The sequence below is a fragment of the Rhinatrema bivittatum genome, chromosome 15 (assembly GCF_901001135.1).
Source record: "Rhinatrema bivittatum chromosome 15, aRhiBiv1.1, whole genome shotgun sequence".
In the NCBI taxonomy this organism is placed as follows: Eukaryota; Metazoa; Chordata; class Amphibia; order Gymnophiona; family Rhinatrematidae; genus Rhinatrema; species Rhinatrema bivittatum.
This window is the reverse complement of record NC_042629.1, coordinates 32097455-32120766: the sequence shown is the minus strand read 5'-3', so window position 1 is coordinate 32120766 and position 23312 is coordinate 32097455. Positions and strand designations below refer to the sequence as shown.

Here is a 23312-nt window from a genome sequence, read left to right as displayed (position 1 = left end):
ATCCACAAAAGGACATCGCGCCTCTTATCCCATGACTTTTTAGTTTTCTTAGAAGCCTCTCATGAGGGACATTATCAAACGCCTTCTGAAAATCCAATGTTTATTCACTCCGTCAAAAAAATGTAGCAGATTTGTGAGACAAGACTTTGCTTGGGTAAATCTATGCTGTGGGGTAGATTTTAAAAATTTGCGCGATCGCGTACTTTTGTTCGCCCACCAGGCGCGAACAAAGGTACGCTGGATTTTATAAGATACGCGCGTAGCCGCGCGTATCTTATAAAATTCGGGGTCGGCGCGTGCAAGGGGGTGCACATTTGTGCAACCCGCGTGCGCCGAGCCCAGCGCGCGCTGCCTGTTCCCTCCGAGGCCGCTCCGATTTCGGAGCGGCCTCGGAGGGAACTTTCCTTCGCCCTCCCCCCACCTTCCCCTCCCTTCCCCTACCTAACCCACCCCTCCCCCCTGGCCCTATCTAAACCCCCCTTACCTTTGTTGGCAGATTTACGCCTGCTAAAAGCAGATGTAAATCTGCGCGTGCCAGCAGGCTGCTGGCGCGCCATCACCCAACCCGGGGGCTGGTCCGGAGGCCTCGACCACGCCCCTGGTCCGGCGCCACGCCCCCGGGCCCGCCCCCGGGCCCGCCGCGTCATTTCGGGAACGCCCCCGACATGCCCCCTCCCCGCCCCTTTTACGAATCCACGGGACTTACGTGCGTCCCGGGGCTCTGCGCGCGCCGGCGGCCTATGCAAAATAGGCGCACCGGCGTGCGAGGGCCCTGCGCGTGTAAATCCGGCCGGATTTACGTGCGCAGGGCATTTAAAATCCGCCCCTGTGTCTCATTAAATCATGTCTATCTAAATGTTCTGTGATTTTATTCTTTAGAATAGTTTCCACCATTTTTCCTGGCACTGAAGTCAGACTCACTGGTCTATAATTTCCCAGATCACCTCTGGAGCCCTTTTTAAATATCGGGGTTACATTGGCTACCTTCCAGTCTTCAGGTACAATGGATGGTTTTAATGATAGGTTTCAAATTACTTGAAATAGATCTGAAATTTCATTTTTTAATTCTTTCAGAATCTTGGAGTGTATACCATCTGGTCCAAGTGATTTGCTACTCTTCAGTTTGTCAATTTGACCTACTACATCTTCCTGGGAAAACTATACTGAGCTAGAGAGATTGATTTGTTCAGTGCCACTGGGTAACAAAGCACAAGTCATGGCTAATTCAGCCATTCTTGTTGACAAAGAGTATCTTGATTTGTCCAGTTTCTGGAAATCATATCTTATGGAGCCCAGTGGACATATTCACTTGGGAAGTGAGTGAACACCCAAAAGTATTCCAGAGATGGTTGGAGGATAAAATCTATTGGAAAACAGACTAGGTAGGAGAAAGGTAAGAATTGTCTTGATCAAGTATTATCTGCATTGCTAAACCTACTCCCTAATCTGAATGAGCAGAATGACTATAAATTCCTGTTCTAAATGCTTTTCTACTGTCTCCCTCCAAGTAAAAGGAGACATCCATGGGAACAACAATGTAGTGTGCTGTGTTTTATTTATATCATCATCTGGAGGTAAAACAGAGCATGCTCTCTCACCAATAGGCCCTTAAGATTAGTCATCTTTTGTTAAAGAATGAGTCAGGGTTATGTGTACACCATCACTGCTCCTAACTGGCCAAAGGACAAGGCAAAGCAGCTTTTGTGAACCTTTGAGACAGAAACATGGAAGTCCATACTCAAAAACATTTAGCTGGCTAACTCAGAAGTTAGCTGGCTAAATGAATATTTGGGCAGATATCCGGCTAAATTCTAGCTGGCTAATAAGTTAGAAGGCTAGATTTCAGCTGAATAAGTTAGGGGCAGAATTGGGAGTTGATTTAACCGGCTAAGTTAATTGGCTAACTTTGATATTCAGGGCTAGCTGGATGACTTAGCTAGCTAACAGGCCGATAGAGTACAGTGCACTCCGACGGAGCACACTGTTAACCTGCCCTTGGACGCGCGTTTTCCCTTACCCCTTATTCAGTAAGGGGAGGAAAAAGTGTCCAACCCGTGGCACCTAATAGCGCGCATGTTGATGGCCCTATTAGATATGCCCGTGCGATACAGTAAGTAAAATGTGCAGCCAAGCTGCACATTTAACTTTAAGAAATTAGCGCCTACCTTTCTGCCGGCACCGGGAAAGTGCACAGAAAAGCAGTAAAAGCTGCTTTTCTGTGCACCCTCCGATTTAATATGATGGCAATATTAAGTCGGAGGTCCCGAAGAGTAAAAAAAAAGTAAAAAAGAAAAGAAAAAAAAATTTAAAATGGGCCGGCGGCTGTCGGGCCAAAAGCCGGATGCTCAATTTTGCCGGTGTCTGGTTTCCGAGCCCATGGCTGTCAGCGGGCTCGAGAACAGACGCCGGCAAAATTGAGCATCGGCTGTCAAACCCGCTGACAGCCGCCGCTCCGGGTCAAAAGGAGGCGCTAGGGACGCGCTAGTGTCCCTAGCGCCTCATTTTGCCCGTTTCTACCGCACCACCTAATTTAAGTACTGTATCGCGTGCACAGGCAAGTGGTCTGTGCGTGCGCCAGGAGAGCGGGCGTTCGTCCGCTCTCCCGCGGACTTTACTGAATCGGCCCGTAAGTCTGGTAGGATCAAAGAGCTATCCTATAGGTAGCCTGCTAACTTTAACATAGCCCGCTATATTTAATAGTACAGCTACACTATTGAATATACCTCCAAAGTTAGCTGGATAAGGTTATTCAGCTGTGTTTGAATATGGACCTTGTGATGTACAAAGTTGGATAGTTTGGTTGAAAGAAGAGATCAGAATAAGCAAACCTCCTTCATACCATCAGTTTGGATAATTATCTGTTTGAGGCGATCTGACAAGCCGACAAAAAAAAAAAAATCTTCAGAACTTCAGCCAAGTATGCGGATTAAAAATACTTCCTTCTAAGAGGAGTGATTGGCATAAATGGCCAGACCATAATCCATCTGAATCTCATTAATTTGAATATTAAACAATATACCATTAATTTTGAAAACCAACTTAAATAAGAACATCTCTCGAATTAAGGAACCTTTTCTTCTAAACAAGTTTAAATCTGTACTCTTCTAATCTATTTTGATCTGTTTTCAGTGGGCTCAGTCCAGTGATTGGGAAAAATGTGGAAGGTAGGGCAAAGATTTAGGAACAGACAACAGACAAAACGCCTATGGTGCCAAATATCCAGGCCAAAAGAGATCCTGTTTCCTGCTTTAGGACCATGTGCAGGCACAGTTTCAATGGGCTCCAAAACCTTCCCGACCCTTCCCAAAAGCAAATGCAGAATTGTACTTGCAGGGACATCACCTCCATAAATATGTACCACCAACATCCTAGTTAATTACTGATGCCAGACATGGATTCGGCAGTAAGTAAAAGGGCAGAATTTGCTCTGCTTTGCATTCTGTTAGGAACCAGCACCATTGTGTCTGGACATATATATGAATAAACAGAGATTTTATGTCATGTCCCTGCAATCTGTTGGGAGTCTGGTGCTGGTGAGCCTACTTGGAAGACAGTGAGGGCATTCTATCTTATTCTGCCAAGCAGCTATGCCTCGTGTACTTCCTGTGCATACCTGCCAAGCTTCCAACATTTTGTTCCAACGCTAGGAGAGTCTGCCACAAAAACCAGTCCATCTCCCACAAAATTCCTGAAATATCTCCAGCAGAGCTCTGCAAGCTATTGGAAGGTACTAGAAAACCTAACAACCTTCCCCCTTGGGCTTGCTGGCCCGAAGAACGCAGCTCAAATGCTCCCCCCATTAAGTGGATACCAACAGAACATGCAGTCAATGGCAGAAAAAAAAAGAAGAGAAATGCAAACATGCTTTACAAGAACTAAACATTTAGAAACAGATTTTCATCTAAAATGGAAGGGAAGAGGGACCACAGGGGAGGAGGAATACAGGACACGTATCTAACATCAAATCAATGGATGCAGTTTAGCATGAAGCTGGGTGGGAAGGAGAATGGGTAATGTTAAGTTAGTCTATAGCATTCCAAAACTCGGCTTGATGTGTGCAGTAAAATCAAGTCGACTACGATGAGTTACAGGGTGTGTTTTTTTTTTTTTTTGAAGAGCTGATTTGACAAGCACCTCTTACGTTTATTCGAGCCTGGTAGAGGATGACTCCTGCGGAGTTGTTGGCAGTGCAGCGGTAGACTCCACCATCTCGGACCTGAGTGTTGGTGATGTTTAGGTAGCTCAGTGCGTTGCCCTCCGAGATGGTGATCTGGCTAATCCGATGATTGCCGTTTTTGACAACAGGGTCATCATCCAGCGCCCATGTGATGGTTGGCAGAGGTGTGCCCTTCACGTTGCACATGAGGGAGACAGGGTCTCCGGGATTCACTACTTTGTCACTGAAGGCAGGAATGATTTTGGGTGTCCCATCTGCAGACAATGAAGGAAATGTCAGAGAAGATAATACAGCAGATATAAGGCTATGACCAACACATCTTCTCGGGGAAAAAAGAGTGGAGGCCTGCGGGCCTGGTTATGCTTTAGGAAATCATTCAGTAAAATTGTAATGTATGCTCATCTGGTATATCTGAGACACAGTGAAGGACCCTATATTGGAACTGCAGTTAATAGATCAAGGAGCATATAATATATGACGTACTGAGATCCTGTTTCAGGAGGGAGATTTTAGTTCTCTCCTGGTGTTATTTTTTGTTGTTTTGTTTTGTTTTAAATCTCCTCTTGATATATTTTGATACCTGTGGAACTGATTTCACATGAAAGAAACAAGGCAACAAATAACTCAATGGATTGGGATGAATGTTCAAATGGTTGGCCTTGTCTAGAGTTCCTTCAGAAACTGGATCTCCCCATGTCACTGCAAACAGCAAAAAAGTGTCAAGTGTCGCTTTATATCTGGAGATCATCTGCCCCCAAGCTCAGAAGGAACAGACGAGTCAGTCCTGATATTTCAACTCTTCTCATGAAATGCTATGGCAGGGTTTTGTTGTGAAAATGTGATACAGGGCTAGAAACACCAGGACTGACAGCTATGCTTTAGAATCTGGAGGAGGTTACTGCACCTGCATGTGACTATATCAGTCCATCCTGGGTTCCTATCTATCAAGCACTATCCTACTCAAGTATAAGAAATAAGGTGCCATCAATCCCAGCCTCCTCTCTCTGACAGAGACCAGTCTGGGGCTCTGGGCGAAACATAGCAGAAAAGTTCATTCTTTACTGTTCACTCCTGGAAGTATTTATTTATTTATTTTTATATACCGACGTTCGTGAGGAACATCAAGTTGAAGATACCCAAATCGCTCTGGCTAAACTAGTGCCTTGACCACATTATCTGACAACAAATTCCATAACTTACTTGTTCACTGACTGAAAAAATATTTTTTAAAATTTGATTTAAATCGACTATTATATAGCTTCATAGAACCTCCTAGTGAGGTCAAATATTTGAAAACCTGAAAAATGGATAACTTATCTAGCTAAAGTTAATATATAATTTGACGTAATGAGATCCCATTTCAGGAGGGAGATTTTAGTTCTCTTCTAACCTAACCTAAAGTTAGCCAGATAAATGTCCCACTGAATTATCAATAATTAATTATTAATTATTAATAATTAATTAATTATTGATTATTAATAATGAATAATAAATTGAATAATAATAAATAATAAAATACCTTTGAATAATACCTTTGAATAATAAAATAAAATAATAAAATACCTTTGAATAACTAGCTCAATAATGTTTGGTAGAATAAATAACTTGTTCTAACACCACTCATGATTTTATAGACCTCTATCAGATCCCCTTCTCCAAGCTGAAGAGAACTTAACCCCTGTAAGGGAACCACTGCATCCTCTTTATCCCTTTCATTGTCCTTCTCTGACCTTTTCTAATTCTACTAATCTTTTTTTGATATGGAGCAACCAGAACTGCATACAGTACTCAAGGGGTGCTTGCACCAGGGATCACTACAGAGGCATTATTATAGTCCCTATTTTGTTTTCTATTCATTTCAAAATAATTCCTAATATTCTATTTGCTTTTTTGGCTGCTGCCGTCTCATGCTTATTTCTTTATTTATTTATTTATTTAAACAATTTCTATGCCACATATCCACTGCTCTGTGCGGCTCACAATAAAACACTCATAATAATACACATAAAACAATAAATACATTAAAACAGATGACATAATAACAATAAAACCAATAAAAGATTAGCCAGCCAATTAAAACTATTGGAGTGGAGGAGTAGCCTAGTAGTTAGAGCAGCAAGCTAAGACCCAGGGAAACTAGGGTTCAAATCCCACTGTCGCTTTACCCTCCATTGCCTCAAGTACAAAATTACATTGTAAGCCCTGTGGGGATAGGGAAATACCTACAGGGCTTACAATGTACCAATCTGCTTTGGTGTGCCGAAAAGTGGAACCTAAAAATCTAAATAATTAAACTAAAAAAAGAACATTGTCTTAGCGGCCTCTTCATCTCTCAACAGCATGAAAAATCGGAAATAAAGTCTTCAATGCTTTCTTAAAACTCATGGAGCATTCAGTCAATCTGAGTTCTCTTGGTAAAGAGATCCACAAGACGGGACTTCTCTCGGGACTCTGCCAGTCTTACTGAATATCCAACAGTCCCATGCTGAGTTGATGATTTCAATGTGTTTTCTACAAGGCCTCCAAAATCCTTTTGCCAAGTGGTAATTCCTAATATGGAACCCAACATTTTAACTTGACAGGAAGCTAGCGGGCCATATACTGCGTTTTGTCTCCACCACACACATCTCACTCTGCTGCCCGCATCCCTTGCCACCTGACGCTCTGAAACCTGCTTTTCCCTTCTCTTTAACCCCCCCCCCATACCACCCAGCTCTTCACACCAGCAGTGCCATCTCTCAGGCTTTATGCTCTCCGTGCACACCAGCCTTTGACAAGCCAGTCCCTGAGCTTGCTCAGCGCCACCCCTCCCCTCCCCCATCTTTTGTATTTTTTTTTTAGGAAAGTGTCTGGCTTTTAAAGGGGCCAGGAGAGGGGAGATGAGAGCAGACATTTTTCCTAGCAAGACCAGCGGGCCTTTGAAATCTTTCCCCGCTGTCAGCCTCCACTGGCCCTTCAGACTCTCTCCCTCACACGAGCTAGTGGCCGAGGTAACAGGGCCCCTGCAGGTTACCCTCTCTAGCCACTGCCTGCAACAGGCCTGCCTTAGACAGACTCGTTTGCCTAAATGGATTGCTGCCTGCTCTGGCTTAACAAGCAGGACCTCACGCCACATGTTTTACAGGACGGACCTGGAATAGCCCGCAGGATTGCCAAAGCATGCTGGTGCTTTCAGCGGGAGGGCACTGGAAGCAAGTTTCAAAGGGAGGTGGCCCCGGGTAGTTTCCCTCTGAAAGCTGTCCGCAATGTAAACCCAAACAAACATGCCCGTGTACCTCTGAATCTAATATTTCTGCGGGCGGAGGGTTAAAATAGGACGCGTGCATTTATAAATCAAAATGTGCGCATACTGTCTTTTCGTTGTTAAGCATTTGATATGCTGTCTTCTCCTAAAGCTAGGCGGACCAGTTATGAAGGAGGAACATTAACCAAAAATTAAATTAAAGGAGCAAGGCGTTGACTGCATAAGGACCGGATTCTTACAGATCGTAAGTAAATAGATATGAAGTGGGGTACATTAGGCAGGCGTAAGGAAGTAGGTGCACGGAGTATAAATTACACAGATTTAGTTAAACACCAGTTGGACAGAAGGTAGCATGGAAGTTGGCGATCAGGGAGATCTCCAGCAAGTGGCTGTTGGAGGATAAGTTTCTGCCCTGGCGTCTAGGGAAAGCCCCTGATCTAAACACACACCTCTGGGAAGCCCTTTTTTTTTTTTTTTTATTGTGGATAAATGGTCGTGCAATGTGACAGCTGGAGCCTATTTTCAGCCATGGTGAGGGCAACAGTTTTCTGCCAGGCCAATATATTACTCAGGCAAATACGAAGTTTAACCTAGTAAATGCCTTTGAAAATGGTCTTCAGTAGATCCAGATCCCTCCGCCTATGAGCAGCCGACAAGCATGCTGATCTCACAGTCCACTGGGGAAACCAGTGACCTGGCCACAAAGGAAGACAGTGGTTTCCAGGTTTTAGGGAATGGGCTCAAGCATCAGGCAAGGAGAGTAGCCTGATTTTCAGGGGGTATTGCCTATTCATAAACAAATAAGCATGAGTGTAGCTTGCTTATTGCGGCGGTTACTACCCCTAACTAATTAAGTTAGATATTTCACTTAGATGCAGCTCCAACACTGCTCTCTGCATTAATGGTGGGGGTGGAAGGGAAATAGAACCAAAAGGTTACTAAGAGCCAAGAGTAACAGATAAGTATGAGGAAAAAAAAGTGCGAAGCTTGCTGGGCAGACTGGATGGGTCGTTTGGTCTTCTTCTGCCTATGTTTCTATATGGCTATTCTCTAAGTCAGAGCTTTCCAAACTGTGTGTCGGGACACGTTAGTGTGTCGCCTGCAGTGTGCAGGTGTGTCGCGCAAGCCCGGTCAACTCTGACGCAAGTTTGGGCTTTTTTTTTTCTAGAGATTCACTTTTTTTTTTCAGTTTATGGGTTGCTTATTATTGGGTGATTTTTGCTGTCAATCGCGTTTTTTTGGGGGGCTTGGTGGGTGGAACAAGCCCAGCCATCCTTGCTTTGGCTGCTGCTGCTGTCGATGAGGCCTGGCCATGAGGAGTACTGACTGCAAGCAGCAGTGTCTGGTGATCATGGAAGGGAGTGAAGCACTTAACTGGCAACAATCAAAAAGACGAGGTACATGAGTGTGGGGGCCAGACATGTGCTGGGGGGAGAGAGATGAGTGGGTGGGGGGCAAATGTGCTGGGGGGACAGACATGTGCTTGAGGGGGAGAGATATGAGTGTGTGGGGTACAGACATGTGCTGGGGGGGGAGAGAAATGTGTGTGGGGGTCAGACATGTGCTTGAGGGGGAGAGATATGAGTGTGTGGGGGCCAGACATGTGCTGGGGGGAGGAGAGAGATGAGGGTGTGGGGGACAGACAATTTGTTTTATTATTGTTTCTCATAAATTATAACAATAACATGAATCTTGGAATATATATTTTTAATATAAATTTAAGGTTTTCATGAGATAGGTTGTGTCGTGAAACATTTTATTTATGTATATATTTAAGGAAACATACATAAATTGTCGAAATATGTTTCATTTGTTTAACCTTTAACCTCTGGTTTACTAGTAGACTGAATTACTGTGTCCCGAAATTATGTTTGTCTAAAAAGTGTGTCACCAACATGAAAAGTTTGGAAAGCTCTGCTCTAAGTAAACTTGATTAATAGCCATTAATGGACTTCTCCTCCAAGAACTTATCCAAACCTTTTTTGAACCCAGCTACACTAACTGCACTAACCACATCCTCTGGCAACAAATTCCAGAGCTTTATTGTGCATTGAGTGAAAAAGAATTTTCTCCGATTAGTCTTAAATGTGCTACTTGCTAACTTCATGGAATGCTTCCTAGTCCTTTTATTATTCGAAAGTGTAAATAACCGAGTCACATCTACTCGTTCAAGACCTCTCATGATCTTAAAGACCTCTATCATATCCCCCCTCCTCAGCCGTCTCTTCTCCAAGCTGAACAGCCCTAACCTCTTCAGCCTTTCCTCATAGGGGAGCTGTTCCATCCCCTTTATCATTTTGGTTGCCCTTCTCTGTACCTTCTCCATCGCAACTATATCTTTTTTGAGATGTGGCGACCAGAATTGTACACTGTATTCAAGGTGCGGTCTCACCATGGAGCGATATAGAGGCATTATGACATTTTCTGTTTTATTAACCATTCCCTTCCTAATAATTCCTAACATTCTGTTTGCATTTTTGACTGCTGCAGCACACTGAGCTGACGATTTTAAAGTATTATCCACTATGATGCCTAGATCTTTTTCCTGGGTGGTAGCTCCTAATATGGAACCTAACATCGTGTAACTACAGCAAGGGTTATTTTTCCCTATATGCAACACCTTGCACTTGTCCACATTTAATTTCATCTGCCATTTGGATGCCCAATCTTCCAGTCTTGCAAGGTCCTCCTGTAATGTATCACAATCCGCTTGTGATTTAACTACTCTGAATACTTTTGTATCATCCGCAAATTTGATAACCTCACTCATCATATTCCTTTCCAGATTTATATATATATATATATATATATATATATATATATATATATATATATGCATATATATATATATGCATATATGCATAGTGGATAATACTTTAAAATCGTCAGCTCAGTGTGCTGCAGCAGTCAAAAATGCAAACAGAATGTTAGGAATTATTAGGAAGGGAATGGTTAATAAAACAGAAAATGTCATAATGCCTCTATATCGCTCCATGGTGAGACCGCACCTTGAATACAGTGTACAATTCTGGTCGCCACATCTCAAAAAAGATATAGTTGCGATGGAGAAGGTACAGAGAAGGGCAACCAAAATGATAAAGGGGATGGAACAGCTCCCCTATGAGGAAAGGCTGAAGAGGTTAGGGCTGTTCAGCTTGGAGAAGAGACGGCTGAGGAGGGGGGATATGATAGAGGTCTTTAAGATCATGAGAGGTCTTGAACGAGTAGATGTGACTCGGTTATTTACACTTTCGAATAATAAAAGGACTAGGAGGCATTCCATGAAGTTAGCAAGTAGCACATTTAAGACTAATCGGAGAAAATTCTTTTTCACTCAACGCACAATAAAGCTCTGGAATTTGTTGCCAGAGGATGTGGTTAGTGCAGTTAGTGTAGCTGGGTTCAAAAAAGGTTTGGATATATATATATATATATATATATATATATAAAAGCACCATAAAGGAGCTATCTGGTGTTTTAGAAGACTATACAGATTACTGAAGATCACTTACATGACTTTTACCATTCAAGTGCAGAACCTAAGAAGGGTGCTCCTTCACTGTCCCATGGCAGTAAGCTAGAGAAAAAGGGCATTTAGGAAAGAGAACTGGCAAATTGGTTAATGTTTTGTCAAATAACAGGAAGACAGTCCTTAGGAGGGAAAGTTAGCTACTCTGTCACCATCTTATTGCACTAGATGTGAATTGTCTATAAGGTAATAATTAATCCATGACCTCAGAGGTACTATAAAGACATCATGTGGAAAGATTTCTAATACACAAATATAGGAATCAAACCTTTTTGGATGGAAAGAAAACTGTCAAACAAGGGAGTCATAATAAGAAGCTCCAAGGGGGTCAAGCGAGGACCAATGACAGGAAGTATTTCTTAAAAGAAAGAGTGTGGATGCATGGAGTGACCTCCTAGAGGAGATTATGGATGGCAATGGAGTTCAAAGGGGCTTGGGATAAACACAGAGGATTCCGATTGGCTAAATGATGAAGAAAGGATAACCCATGTTGACTGGGGTAACCTGCACAGAGCAACAATTACCCTAAGAATAAACTAAAAAAAACAAAAGATTGCTGGGCAGAGCCTTTTTCTCCCGACATTTGCTACGTTACTGTGATAAATATTTGATGTTATAGAAGTCTTGGTAAATGGGTACGCACGCATTCTTACCGTCAGTCATACTACATCTTGGCAGCAATGCCAGGCTGCATTTTGTCTCTCATAAAATCTATGTGGATACGCTCTCTAATAACCTGACACTGATGAAGGGTTAATTCCACTGTCTAAGGCATTAGCTTTTAATATCTGAGTAGACCAGGGGTTTACAGGATCAAATCCCAGTTCCAGAAAGCTCAACCACTAATCCTTCTATAGCAGAAACAATACTGACCTTCTAGCACCACTTGGACGTAGTCTTGTGCTGACATTTTGTCCTTGCGTACAAAGCACTGGTATGCTCCACTGTCACTTTTGGCCATGCCATCCATGATGAGGTTCTCGTGCGCAATGCCAATGATCCTGACATTGTTCCCAGGGCTGATGATCTCACCATTGCGGTACCAGGACATTTCGGGGTCATCAGCTCCTGTCACACTGCAGGCCAAGGACACCTGGCTCCCCACACTGCTTTTCACCTTTCGCGGACTGATTGTGGCCTTCAGCGATTCTGTGGTTTTATATTAGCAAAGAAAATCAGAGCATTATTGTGCTTGAGTGTATAAAAAGAATACATGTAGCAACCATCTATGTCAATAGTTTCCAGCTTTAACCTGAAGATGGCTGTGAGGTCTCAAACTCGTGAACTATAATACAACGCTGGTCCTTTAAAAGCTATCGCAACCTACAAAATTCCAACTTTTCTCTACTCTTGGTTCACTAACCAGCCATGACAGAACCATGGCCTCGTACCCGTCACCGGAACATGCGTCCAAATTCTAGGCGCACAATGAGTTATGCGCCTACAATTTGGATGCATACGACGATGAATATCGCCGGGGAGCCATTTAGATGGATTACTTTTCAGACATCTGTCTAAATGGCTGCTGAATATCGACCTCATGAGTTCTAGGGCCTTCCACTCCCTTCGGCCTCCCGACTTATTCCCTCCCCCACTCCTCCTCCGGTAGGAGGAAGGAGAGAGAGGATTGTGCGAGGAGCGGGGATTCAAAATTGCACCCGACGTGACGTCGAAGCACAGGAGACATGCTTAGGCACTGTGCCTAATGGGAAAGCCAGCCTTCTTCTTCCCATAGTTTAAATACTGTAAAATGCTGGAAGACCTATTTCTAGTGGCATTTCCTTCAAGACCTTATGGCATTCTTTAGGACTAGGCATGATCAGAGTTAGCAGGATAACTTATACAGGTAACTTGGCTCCACTCCAGGATGTCTCTAGGTAATCTGGCTAAATTTTAGCCAGAAAAGAGGCATAAATATTGAAAAGTCAGAATTTAGCTTTATATTTAAGTATCAATTTATGAATTCTATGATACCTTAACAATTCTTTGGTGTGAGAGCCACACACAGCCTGGAAGAGGGCATCTGAACCTCAGCTTCCTATCAATAAACTGAAGTGTCCGAGACTTTGAATCTCTCATAACATTTTTTTGGAATATTTTTACCCAATTTTCTGAAACCCAACTTTTGAAGAAAAGATGAGGTAAAGAGGCACTGAGATTACTAAAAGGGAAGCCTCTCTTCAAAGGCTGAGCCCATCAGCTTTACCTGTGCCCAGCAGGGACATCCCTACAGCAGCAAACACCCACATTCTGCCCAGTACTACTCTAGTGCCAGTGGATAAGAGGCACAGATCCGAGTCTCCTGCCATGCACTACATGTTGCTATATGGCCTGACCAGACGCCCTTCCCAGATTTTTATGCTGGAATGAACAGAAGGCACATGTTTGGACACAAGCCTCCGTCTCACTTACGTTTGACATGCAGCACTCCTATGACCTCGGCGTTTCCATAATTGTTCCACACTTCGCAGACGTAGGTGCCAGAGTCTGAAGGCCGCGTGCTCTCAATCAGCAGCCCAATGATGGTCTGACGGAACCTGCTGTCCGGCTCCAGCAGGACGCTGTCCTTCAGCCAGCGGTACTTTGGTATTGGATGCCCTGAAGCTTTGCAGGGCAGCTCCACTCGCTGACCTGCCATGGCTTTGCGGTGCTCAAACCCATCAAGAACAGATGGGGCAGAGTTTGCCGGGTCTGCAAAGTAAGCAGGGAACATGGCTTTTCAGCCTTCTGAGTTAAGTAATGACGCAGCTCGACAGAAAAATCCCATCATTTAGCAATCATGCGGCTCAGTTGAGGATCCAAATCTAGGAGTCAGACTGGCTGGATTAGCTGAGGCTCAGGGCATACACTTCCTAAGAGTTTTCTTGACACACTATTCAACAGCACTGCAAGATACACATAACAGGGGCAATTTTCAAAATCCGGAGTATTTTGAAGGTTCAAATATGGCACTATGAGCAGTCATAGAGTAACCAGATGACTATAACTGAAATCTTGCAGAAACTTATTTATTAGTTGAAGAAAACAAAAAGCAGCTCTGCTATTCTTCACAGTTCAACAACACAAAGGTCGTGTTACAACTTACAGTTCAGTAGAGTTTCCTTTCTCTAGGCCTCCTTCTCTCCCCTGGGCCTGGCTAATTATACACCTTCCCAGGGACCTCTGCCCGGACCAGGATGCATGCTGTCTTAGGCTTAAGGTGGGTTGGGCCAGATCTCTGGATCCAGTCCTTCAAGGTATTGTGAGTTTTCTCCAATATACTCCCTTCACATATGGGTACAAAAAAGTACCTGTGGACCTTCAAATTATTTCCAAAGAGAAACTACCCAGGTAGTTTCAGGTGGAAAGATCACAAGGCACCTGGTTTAATCAGTCCAGACTTCTCAGAGGGGAGTGGAGGAGTAGCCTAGTGGTTAGAGCAGGGGGCTATGAACCAGGAGACCAGGGTTAGACTCCCGCTATCGCTCCTTGTGACCTTGGGCAAGTCACTTTACCCTCCATTGCCTCAGGTACAAACTTAGATTGTAAGCCCTCTGGGGATAGGGAAATACCTGAGTACCTGAATGCAATCTGCTTTGAAGCGCTAAGTGCAAAAAGCGGAATATAAATCTAAATAAATAAATAAAAAGAAAAGAGAGTTCACCTCCCCCAAGCAGCGCTGTAGGATGTTCAATCGCTCCCTGCTCCACCCCCAGGAGGAGCGCCTGACAGTCCAAATAAGGAAGATAAGAGAAAAATATTAGAAAACAAGTGGAGTCCAGTGCTTGCTGTAGGGGAAGACAGGAGGCATGTGCTGAGAAAAATAAAACATCTCACGTGAAGACGGAGAGAAGAGGCAGTAAGAAACTGTGAGGAATTGTAGAGGCTAAGACTGCCTGAAGCTGCTGAGACAGAGAAAGGAGCTGAGAGGCCCAGAGCGAGAGCCAGACAAGACTGGACCTAGAGGTGAGAGAGACCTGTGTCAGGGAGCGGGAGAGCCTAGCTTTCTGGGAATCGAGGCAGAGAGCCGGTTACAAAGAACATCTCTGAGAAAGCTGCAATAGGATCTACAAGGGGAAAAAAACCAAACCCCTGAGCTGCCTCTGTGTAACAGAGTAGAGCTACTGTGAGCTGGAATTTTTTCTTGTTCGCTACATTTAGGTAGGGCTGCTGAATGTTTGCTTATTTTCTTAACAGCTCGCTTCCCACAGTGACTAAGGCTCCAACTGGAGTGAATGAATACGTGCACAAAATTACCAAGTAAACTGTGAAACAGAGAGTAGTTAGGGAACGGCTTCCCAAACCTGTCCTGGGGACCCCACAACCAGTCGTGTTTTCAGCATATCCACTATGAATATGCATGAGATACATATGCATACCAAGGAGACTCCATATATGCAAATCTATCTCATGCATATTCATTGTGGATATGCTGAAAACCCCAGTGACACTGGGGGTCCTCAGGACAGGTTTGGGAAGCCCTGAGTTTGGGTTTTTTTTCTTCCTCCGAGTTGCATTAAGTCAAGGAGACTGGTACTGTGGTAAGTCAATAGGCTCGAGAAGAGCTATAGCGAGGGAGTCACCACTGCATTCAGAGGAGCCAGGTGGTGCCACACCTCATCAAAAGGGCCCCATTGAATCGTGATCTTACTGTTAAGCCCTTCACCTCTGATCCAAAGCAACTCTAGCATAGCTTCTGGCAGCATGCTGTTCCAAGTATCTGGGGTGGAACGTCCTCCAACTCTGGAATGCCTTTATAGGTCCCCTAGCCGAGACTTCCTGTGGGGCTGGCTGATGTCGTCACATCCTCCAGGAGTATTTAAGGAACTCTCTTGCAACCAGGCAGCACCTCAGCAACAGGCCTGGTGCCCCTGCAGTCCAGTGTGTCTTGCCTTGTGCCTTGTTCTGTGTTCCTGTTTGTTTCCTTGTGTTGTCCTTCTTTCCTCGTGCTCTGTTCCCTTGTCTGTCTGCCCTTGCTCCTGGCCCTGCTCGTTTCCCTTCCTTGCTTGTGCTGTTGGCCTTCTCTGTCTTGTCTGCCCTGTTTGTTTAAGACTGACTGACTACCTGAATCCTGACTCTGGCCTGGCCTCTGATCTTCCACTATCTGCTGCCTGCCCTGATCTCTGCCCTATTACCCGTTCTGTCTGCTGCCTGCCACAACTCTTGCTCAGATCAGACTCTCATTCAGCTGAGCCCCAGGGACCCACCTAAGTAAGAACATAAGAACATAAGAAAATGCCATACTGGGTCAGACCAAAGGTCCATCAAGCCCAGCATCCTGTTTCCAACAGTGGCCAATCCAGGCCATAAGAACCTGGCAAGTACCCAAAAACTAAGTCTATTCCATGTAACCATTGCTAATGGCAGTGGCTATTCTCTAAGTGAACTTAATAGCAGGTAATGGACTTCTCCTCCAAGAACTTATCCAATCCTTTTTTAAACACAGCTATACTAACTGCACTAACCACATACTCTGGCAACAAATTCCAGAGTTTAATTGTGCGTTGAGTAAAAAAGAACTTTCTCCGATTAGTTTTAAATGTGCCCCATGCTAACTTCATGGAGTACCCCCTAGTCTTTCTACTATCCGAAAGAGTAAATAACCGATTCACATCTACCCGTTCTAGACCTCTCATGATTTTAAACACCTCTATCATATCCCCCCTCAGTCGTCTCTTCGCCAAGCTAAAAAGTCCTAACCTCTTTAGTCTTTCCTCATAGGGGAGTTGTTCCATTCCCCTTATCATTTTGGTAGCCCTTCTCTGTACCTTCTCCATCGTAATTATATCTTTTTTGAGATGCGGCGACCAGAATTGTACACAGTATTCAAGGTGCGGTCTCACCATGGAGCGATACAGAGGCATTATGACATTTTCCGTTTTATTCACCATTCCTTTTCTAATAATTCCCAACATTCTGTTTGCTTTTTTGACTGCCGCAGCACACTGTACCGACGATTTCAATGTGTTATCCACCATGACACCTAGATCTCTTTCTTGGGTTGTAGCACCTAATATGGAACCCAACATTGTGTAATTATAGCATGGGTTATTTTTCCCTATATGCATCACCTTGCACTTATCCACATTAAATTTCATCTGCCATTTGGATGCCCAATTTTCCAGTCTCACAAGGTCTTCCTGCAATTTATCACAATCTGCTTGTGATTTAACTACTCTGAACAATTTTGTGTCATCTGCAAATTTGATTATCTCACTCGTCGCATTTCTTTCCAGATCATTTATAAATATATTGAACAGTAAGGGTCCCAATACAGATCCCTGAGGCACTCCACTGTCCACTCCCTTCCACTGAGAAAATTGCCCATTTAATCCTACTCTCTGTTTCCTGTCTTTTAGCCAGTTTGCAATCCACGAAAGGACATCGCCACCTATCCCATGACTTTTTACTTTTCCTAGAAGCCTCTCATGAGGAACTTTGTCAAACGCCTTCTGAAAATCCAAGTATACTATATCTACCGGTTCACCTTTATCCACATGTTTATTAACTCCTTCAAAAAAGTGAAGCAGATTTGTGAGGCAAGACTTGCCTTGGGTAAAGCCATGCTGACTTTGTTCCATTAAACCATGTCTTTCTATATGTTCTGTGATTTTGATGTTTAGAACACTTTCCACTATTTTTCCTGGCACTGAAGTCAGGCTAACCGGTCTGTAGTTTCCCGGATCGCCCCTGGAGCCCTTTTTAAATATTGGGGTTACATTTGCTATCCTCCAGTCTTCAGGTACAATGGATGATTTTAATGATAAGTTACAAATTTTTACTAATAGGTCTGAAATTTCATTTTTTAGTTCCTTCAGAACTCTGGGGTGTATACCATCCGGTCCAGGTGATTTACTACTCTTCAGTTTGTCAATCAGGTCTACCACATCTTCTAGGTTCACCGTGATTTGATTCAGTCCATCTGAATCATTACCCATAAAAACCTTCTCCATTACGGGTACCTCCCCAATATCCTCTTCAGTAAACACGAAGCAAAGAAATCATTTAATCTTTCCGCGATGGCCTTATCTTCTCTAAGTGCCCCTTTAACCCCTCGATCATCTAACGGTCCAACTGACTCCCTCACAGGCTTTCTGCTTCGGATATATTTTAAAAAGTTTTTACTGTGAGTTTTTGCCTCTACAGCCAACTTCTTTTCAAATTCTCTCTTAGCCTGTCTTATCAATGTCTTACATTTAACTTGCCAATGTTTATGCTTTATCCTATTTTCTTCTGTTGGATCCTTCTTCCAAGGGCTCAACCTGCAGGGGAGGCGGCTGGTATAAGTGAAGCTCCAGCCGACCCCACCTACGGGCTTTTCCACCTGCTGTGGGCCTAGGGCCAACCACGCTGCAGCCACAAGGGTCCATTTCCTTGACAGCATCACCCTCACTATTTGCAACCACACATACACTGGGTATCCAATTAATCTCCAAGATGAGCCATACTTTGAAAAATGTTTTGGGATTAAAAGTTAAAAATTGTTCCACAACCTCGCTTGGTACAACTTGGACATAGCTTGTTGGCCTGAAAGCTATGTGGATAAGTTTCTTTGCCTGTCTGAGAAATGTTTCTTATGCTATTTCAGTGTGAGAAGTACAGACAAGATTTACACTGAAATCTTTAAATTGTGATTGCTGATTTACTATTCCCTAAACACAATGGAATGGTTTAGTTTGTAAAAACTGTAAATAAAAATTGTATTTATTTTGTATCCATCCCAGCCTCTTATGCCTACTAATTTGTGGCCAGGCAGGATTAGCCCTTGTCCCAGTTACCTGGCAGAGGGATGGGATTGTGGGAAAGGGAGTAAGGCCTTTGCCCATGTGCCTTGTTAGTCCTCAGAAGGGGAGAGCCACAAGTCCATTTTCTTTTGAAAGCCATCCCAGACACCATGGTAGGAGTGGGGATGCTCTTCATTGCCGAGGGGATGCTAGCTTACAATATGGAAGCAATTTCCTTCCTGCTGTGCCCAGCGAAGCAGTATGTTGTGGTTCTATTGTGCACAACACTATCCTAGGAAAGGGGGGGGGGAGAGATGATGGGGCAATGTCAGACAAATGAGTACTCCGATTGGCTTACACTTCCTAAACATGGTGAGACAGTCTTAGGACAGTCATTGCATGTATGGGTTTGTAATTCCAAAATTGCTAGGTAAAGCAAAGATTAAGTCCATGGATCTACTGGCACAAAATAAGGGCTTGCTTCACCTGGCCCCATTGACCAAGACAACAGGTTCTAACGCTACTGCCTCAAGTTAACGCAAATAGAATTTTGACCATTTTCTAACAGTGCGGCAGAGAGCTTAGAAGAAGAAAATAAAGGTCAGAGCTACAGTAGTTCTTCTGGAACTGACAGAAACAGCAGGGCGATGAAATGGATAGATGCCATTCAGATGAGCGCATTGCATTTCCAGGGCCACAAACTCTAGGACAGGAGCAGATAAATTCCACCCAAACTGTATTGGTTAGAGGTGGTAGAGACAAAACTGCTAATGGAAGTCAAGAAAGCATGAGATAAGCACAAAGCATCCCTTGTAGGGAAGTGAGGGGGAGGGTGGGGATCGGCTGGTTCTGTGGCGTTGAACTGGGTGTGAGGTGGGATGGACTGGATGGGCCCGATGGTCTTTGTCTACTGTTATATTCCTACCCATTGTCAGAGAACAAGGTTGGATTACTACAGTATTGCAAACAAACAACCCTTCACTCCCTTGACAGAAGAGGCAAGGGGAGAGATAAGGACAAAAAAAGAACGAATAAAAGAAGAGTGATAGATAGTACAGCAGGCCATGAGATAGCCATGATGGTATCAGCTGGTTACAATGCCCCAGAAACCAAATGAGTTGGTACTGTGGCCAGGGACTGTCCAGCAAGGCCAGAGGATGTTCATGCAACAGTCTCTCTAGCCTCTACTTTTTTTCATCCTCCTTTCTTTCAATTGTGAGTAATCTAAGGAAATATTTCTTTACAGAAAGGGCGATGGGTAAATAAAGGAGCCTCCCAGTGGAAATGGTAGAGAAAAGGACAGTATCTGAATTCAAGAAAGGTTGGGACAAGCATAGGGGACATCCGAGGGGGTGGTAGGGATTGCAGAGCTAAGTAGCTTTGTGGATGAATAGACAAAATAGGCTGTGTGGTCTTTTTCTGCCAACATTTTTTATTTATATGATGAACTAAAACATGAACTAAAATTATATGATGATAAGGACTAGTTAATTGAGGGCTATTTTCATATTCCTTGTAATAATGTTCAATAGTTGATTGTTATTGTTCTATGTTCTATGTAAAAAACCCCAGTCTAACCTCCCAGACCAGGGCAACCTTTTCGTTACTTGTAAACCGGATTGATTTGTATTGCATACAGGAATTCCGGTATATAAAAAAATTAAAATAAATAAATAAATAAATAAATAAATATTCATACAGAGGCTCCAGAGCATGCTAAGATGAGGTATTTTCGGGTTATGATGGAAGATATGGGTTTCCACGAATTTATTAGAAAACCAACACATCAGGCTGGTCATTCAGTAGATTTGCTATTTCCACTACTGATAAGTTGATTGATTCAAATACCCTTCTTATCTAGCTTCTCTCTTTTGTTCTGACCACTGTATGGTTCATTTTCTGATTAACATTGTATCAATCCACTATCCTCAAATAAGGGAAAAACCGAATGAAGATTTTTTAAAAAAATTCGATATAAGTCTGAGACTGCTTTACTACCTTTTGAAAGTTTTGATGCGCTCTCTTTGGAGGAACAAATAAATCAATGGAATTAGAATTTGGATGATGCTTTGGATGAAATAGCACCTAAAAGAGTTTACTGGAAAGTACCCAGGAACAATACCCCATAGTATCATTGAGGATTGAGGTTACTGAAATGTCAATTACATCATTTTGAAAGATTGTGGCAGAAGAATAAGTCTTCGCACCACCTTGAACTTTTGCAGATTGAAACACAAAAATATAAGGGGACTGCAGGCACCAAATAAATCTAATTTTCTGCAAGGAACAGGAGTTGTTCTGTGTTCTTAAAAACTTAAGACATAAGGGGGGGGGGGAGCCTTTGAGCAAAGTACCTACTGTAAAAGTTTTGGCAGAGCACTTTGTGGAAAACAATCAAGTCAATGATGTGCTGCTTTAGGAATTATTGAGAAGCAGGCCTTAGAATTATCTAGAGAGCCACAGGACTTCAAATTACCTAGAAAGGACTTGTATCACCATAGGTGAAAACAATTCAGCGTCAAGGGGGAGTTCTGAAGAATTTCAGCATGTGATTGGGGTTGAGAAGGAAAAAATACTCAGCCTAATGAGAAATTACTACTTATCTGATAATTTCCTTTTCTTTAGGTCAGTCAGATAAATCCAGAACAAATGGGATATGCACCTCTACCAGCAGATGGAGCCGGAACAAACTGACATCACAGTATATATATACCCCTGCAGTGACATCAGCTTGCCAGAATTTTCTGCAAAAGCCAACTGTGGACAGACTAGCAAAAAATTTTGATTAAAAACAGATAACCATGTCAGTAGAGATGTGAATCGGAACCAGAATCGGTTCGGATTTCAGTTCCGATTCACATTTCTACATGTCAATATTCAGCCAACAGGCAACACTGAGCTCGGACAAGAAATTTATTTATTTATTTATTTAGGGCTTTTTTATACCGACACTCATGATACCAATCATATCGTATCGGTTTACAATAAACAGTGGTGCAATAACATTAACAACAACGTGAACAATAGGCTAGGAGAGAAAAAGAGAGTGAAAGTTACAATAAACAGGGGCACTTGAACTGGGAGGAGGAAAAGCCAGAGTAATGGCTAACATAGAAATAGGTAATATTTAGTCTCAGAAATAAGTAATATAAAGATATATACATAAGGCTATAATAGACACTTGTACTCAGGACTGAATATAATCAACTATACATGGTATCCTATTTATTTATTTATTTATTTTAAGTTTTTCTATACCGGCATTCGCGATAAATATCGCATCATGTCGGTTTACAATTAACAAGTAGATAGGGAACAAAAAGGCAATAAATAACATTGATCTAAGTAATAATAATAAAATAATAGTAATGGTAGTAAAAAACATTAAACAAGAGAAGGCTAAGGAATGCAGTTACAATAAAACAAGGGAGTAATATAACTTGGATCAGAGAAAAGAAGCAGGGGTTTAAATATAGATAACAATATGCCTATACCTATACCTGGTTGTAGCAGTAGGGTATGTCATAGATCGGGGAAGGCTTGTAGAAATAGCCTTGTAGAAATGTATTAACACTGGTCTAGGGACTGGACTACCACTTACCAGTAATCCCTGTAACACATAGTCACACAGAAGGACCATAGTGCAATCATTCGGCAGCCAAGGGAACTTGGATTCATCTGTCTGTCCTAAAGAAAAGGAAATTATCAGGTAAGTAGTAATTTCTCATTTCCTAGCGTCCAGTCAGATGAATCCAGAACAAGTGGGATGTACCCAAGCTACTCCCGAATAGGGTGGGAGACTGCCCGTGGTCCTGTTAAAACTGCACGTGCAAAGGCTACTTCTTCCCAGGCTTGCACATCCAGACGATAACACTTGGAAAAAGTGTGTAAGGAGGACCATATCACAGCTCAGCAAATGTCAATAGGACATAGCAACCTAACTTACGCCCATGACACCGCCTGAGCTCTAGTGGAATGAGCCCTATCCTGACTAGGTAATGGCTTACCAGCCTCAACGTATGCTGCTGGGATTACCTCCTTAATCCAGCAAGCTACTGTAGCCCACGAGGCCAGCTCTCTTTGTTTAATACTGCTGTGAAGGACAAACAGGTGATCCATTTTCCACAAATGCTCAGTAACCTCCAGATATCGGATATGTCTCGACATCCAAGGGACGCAACAGATGATACTCCTCTACAACTCTCTCTCTATCCAGAAACGTCAGGGAAATGGATTGATTCAAGTGAAATTCAGTGACCACCTTCGACAAAATGGAAGGAACAGCACGCAGCCGTATTGCCCCTGGAGTCACCCAGAGGAATGGCTCCCAGCAAGACAAGGCCTGCAGCTTGGAAACACTATGCACAGAACAAATTGCCACAAGAAACACCATTTTCAAGGTCAGTAACTGCAAGGAAGGGTTACCCATCGGTCTAAACGTAGGATCTGCTAAGAAATCCAAGACCAAGTTAAGACTCCATTAGGGTACTAGACACCACAAGAGAGGACAAAGATGTTTCACTCCTTTCAAGAAACGGGCTACACCAGGATGAGCTGACAAGGAACCACCATTTACCTGGCCCCTGAAACAGGTGAGAGCTGCTACTTGTACCTTTGAAGAATTAAGGGCTAAATGTTTAGTCAAGCCATCCTGCAAAA

The 23312-nt window shown here is 43.2% G+C and overlaps 1 protein-coding gene across 5 annotated transcripts in view; it reads right to left on the bottom strand.

Moving 5' to 3' along the window:
* The window catches only part of DSCAM (DS cell adhesion molecule), a 569269-nt gene that overhangs the window by 296054 nt on the left and 249903 nt on the right, over positions 1-23312 (bottom strand). For 3 of the 5 annotated variants that reach the window (XM_029579019.1, XM_029579021.1, XM_029579022.1), the window contains exons 4-6: positions 13363-13641; positions 11824-12099; positions 4135-4431 (exon numbers count right to left, since the gene is read on the bottom strand). In XM_029579019.1, coding sequence (XP_029434879.1) covers positions 4135-4431; positions 11824-12099; positions 13363-13641 — 852 coding nt within the window. Of the gene's footprint in view, positions 1-4134; positions 4432-11823; positions 12100-13362; positions 13642-23312 lie in introns of those variants that run through there. The other 2 variants (XM_029579023.1, XM_029579020.1) reach the window with 2 other exon arrangements.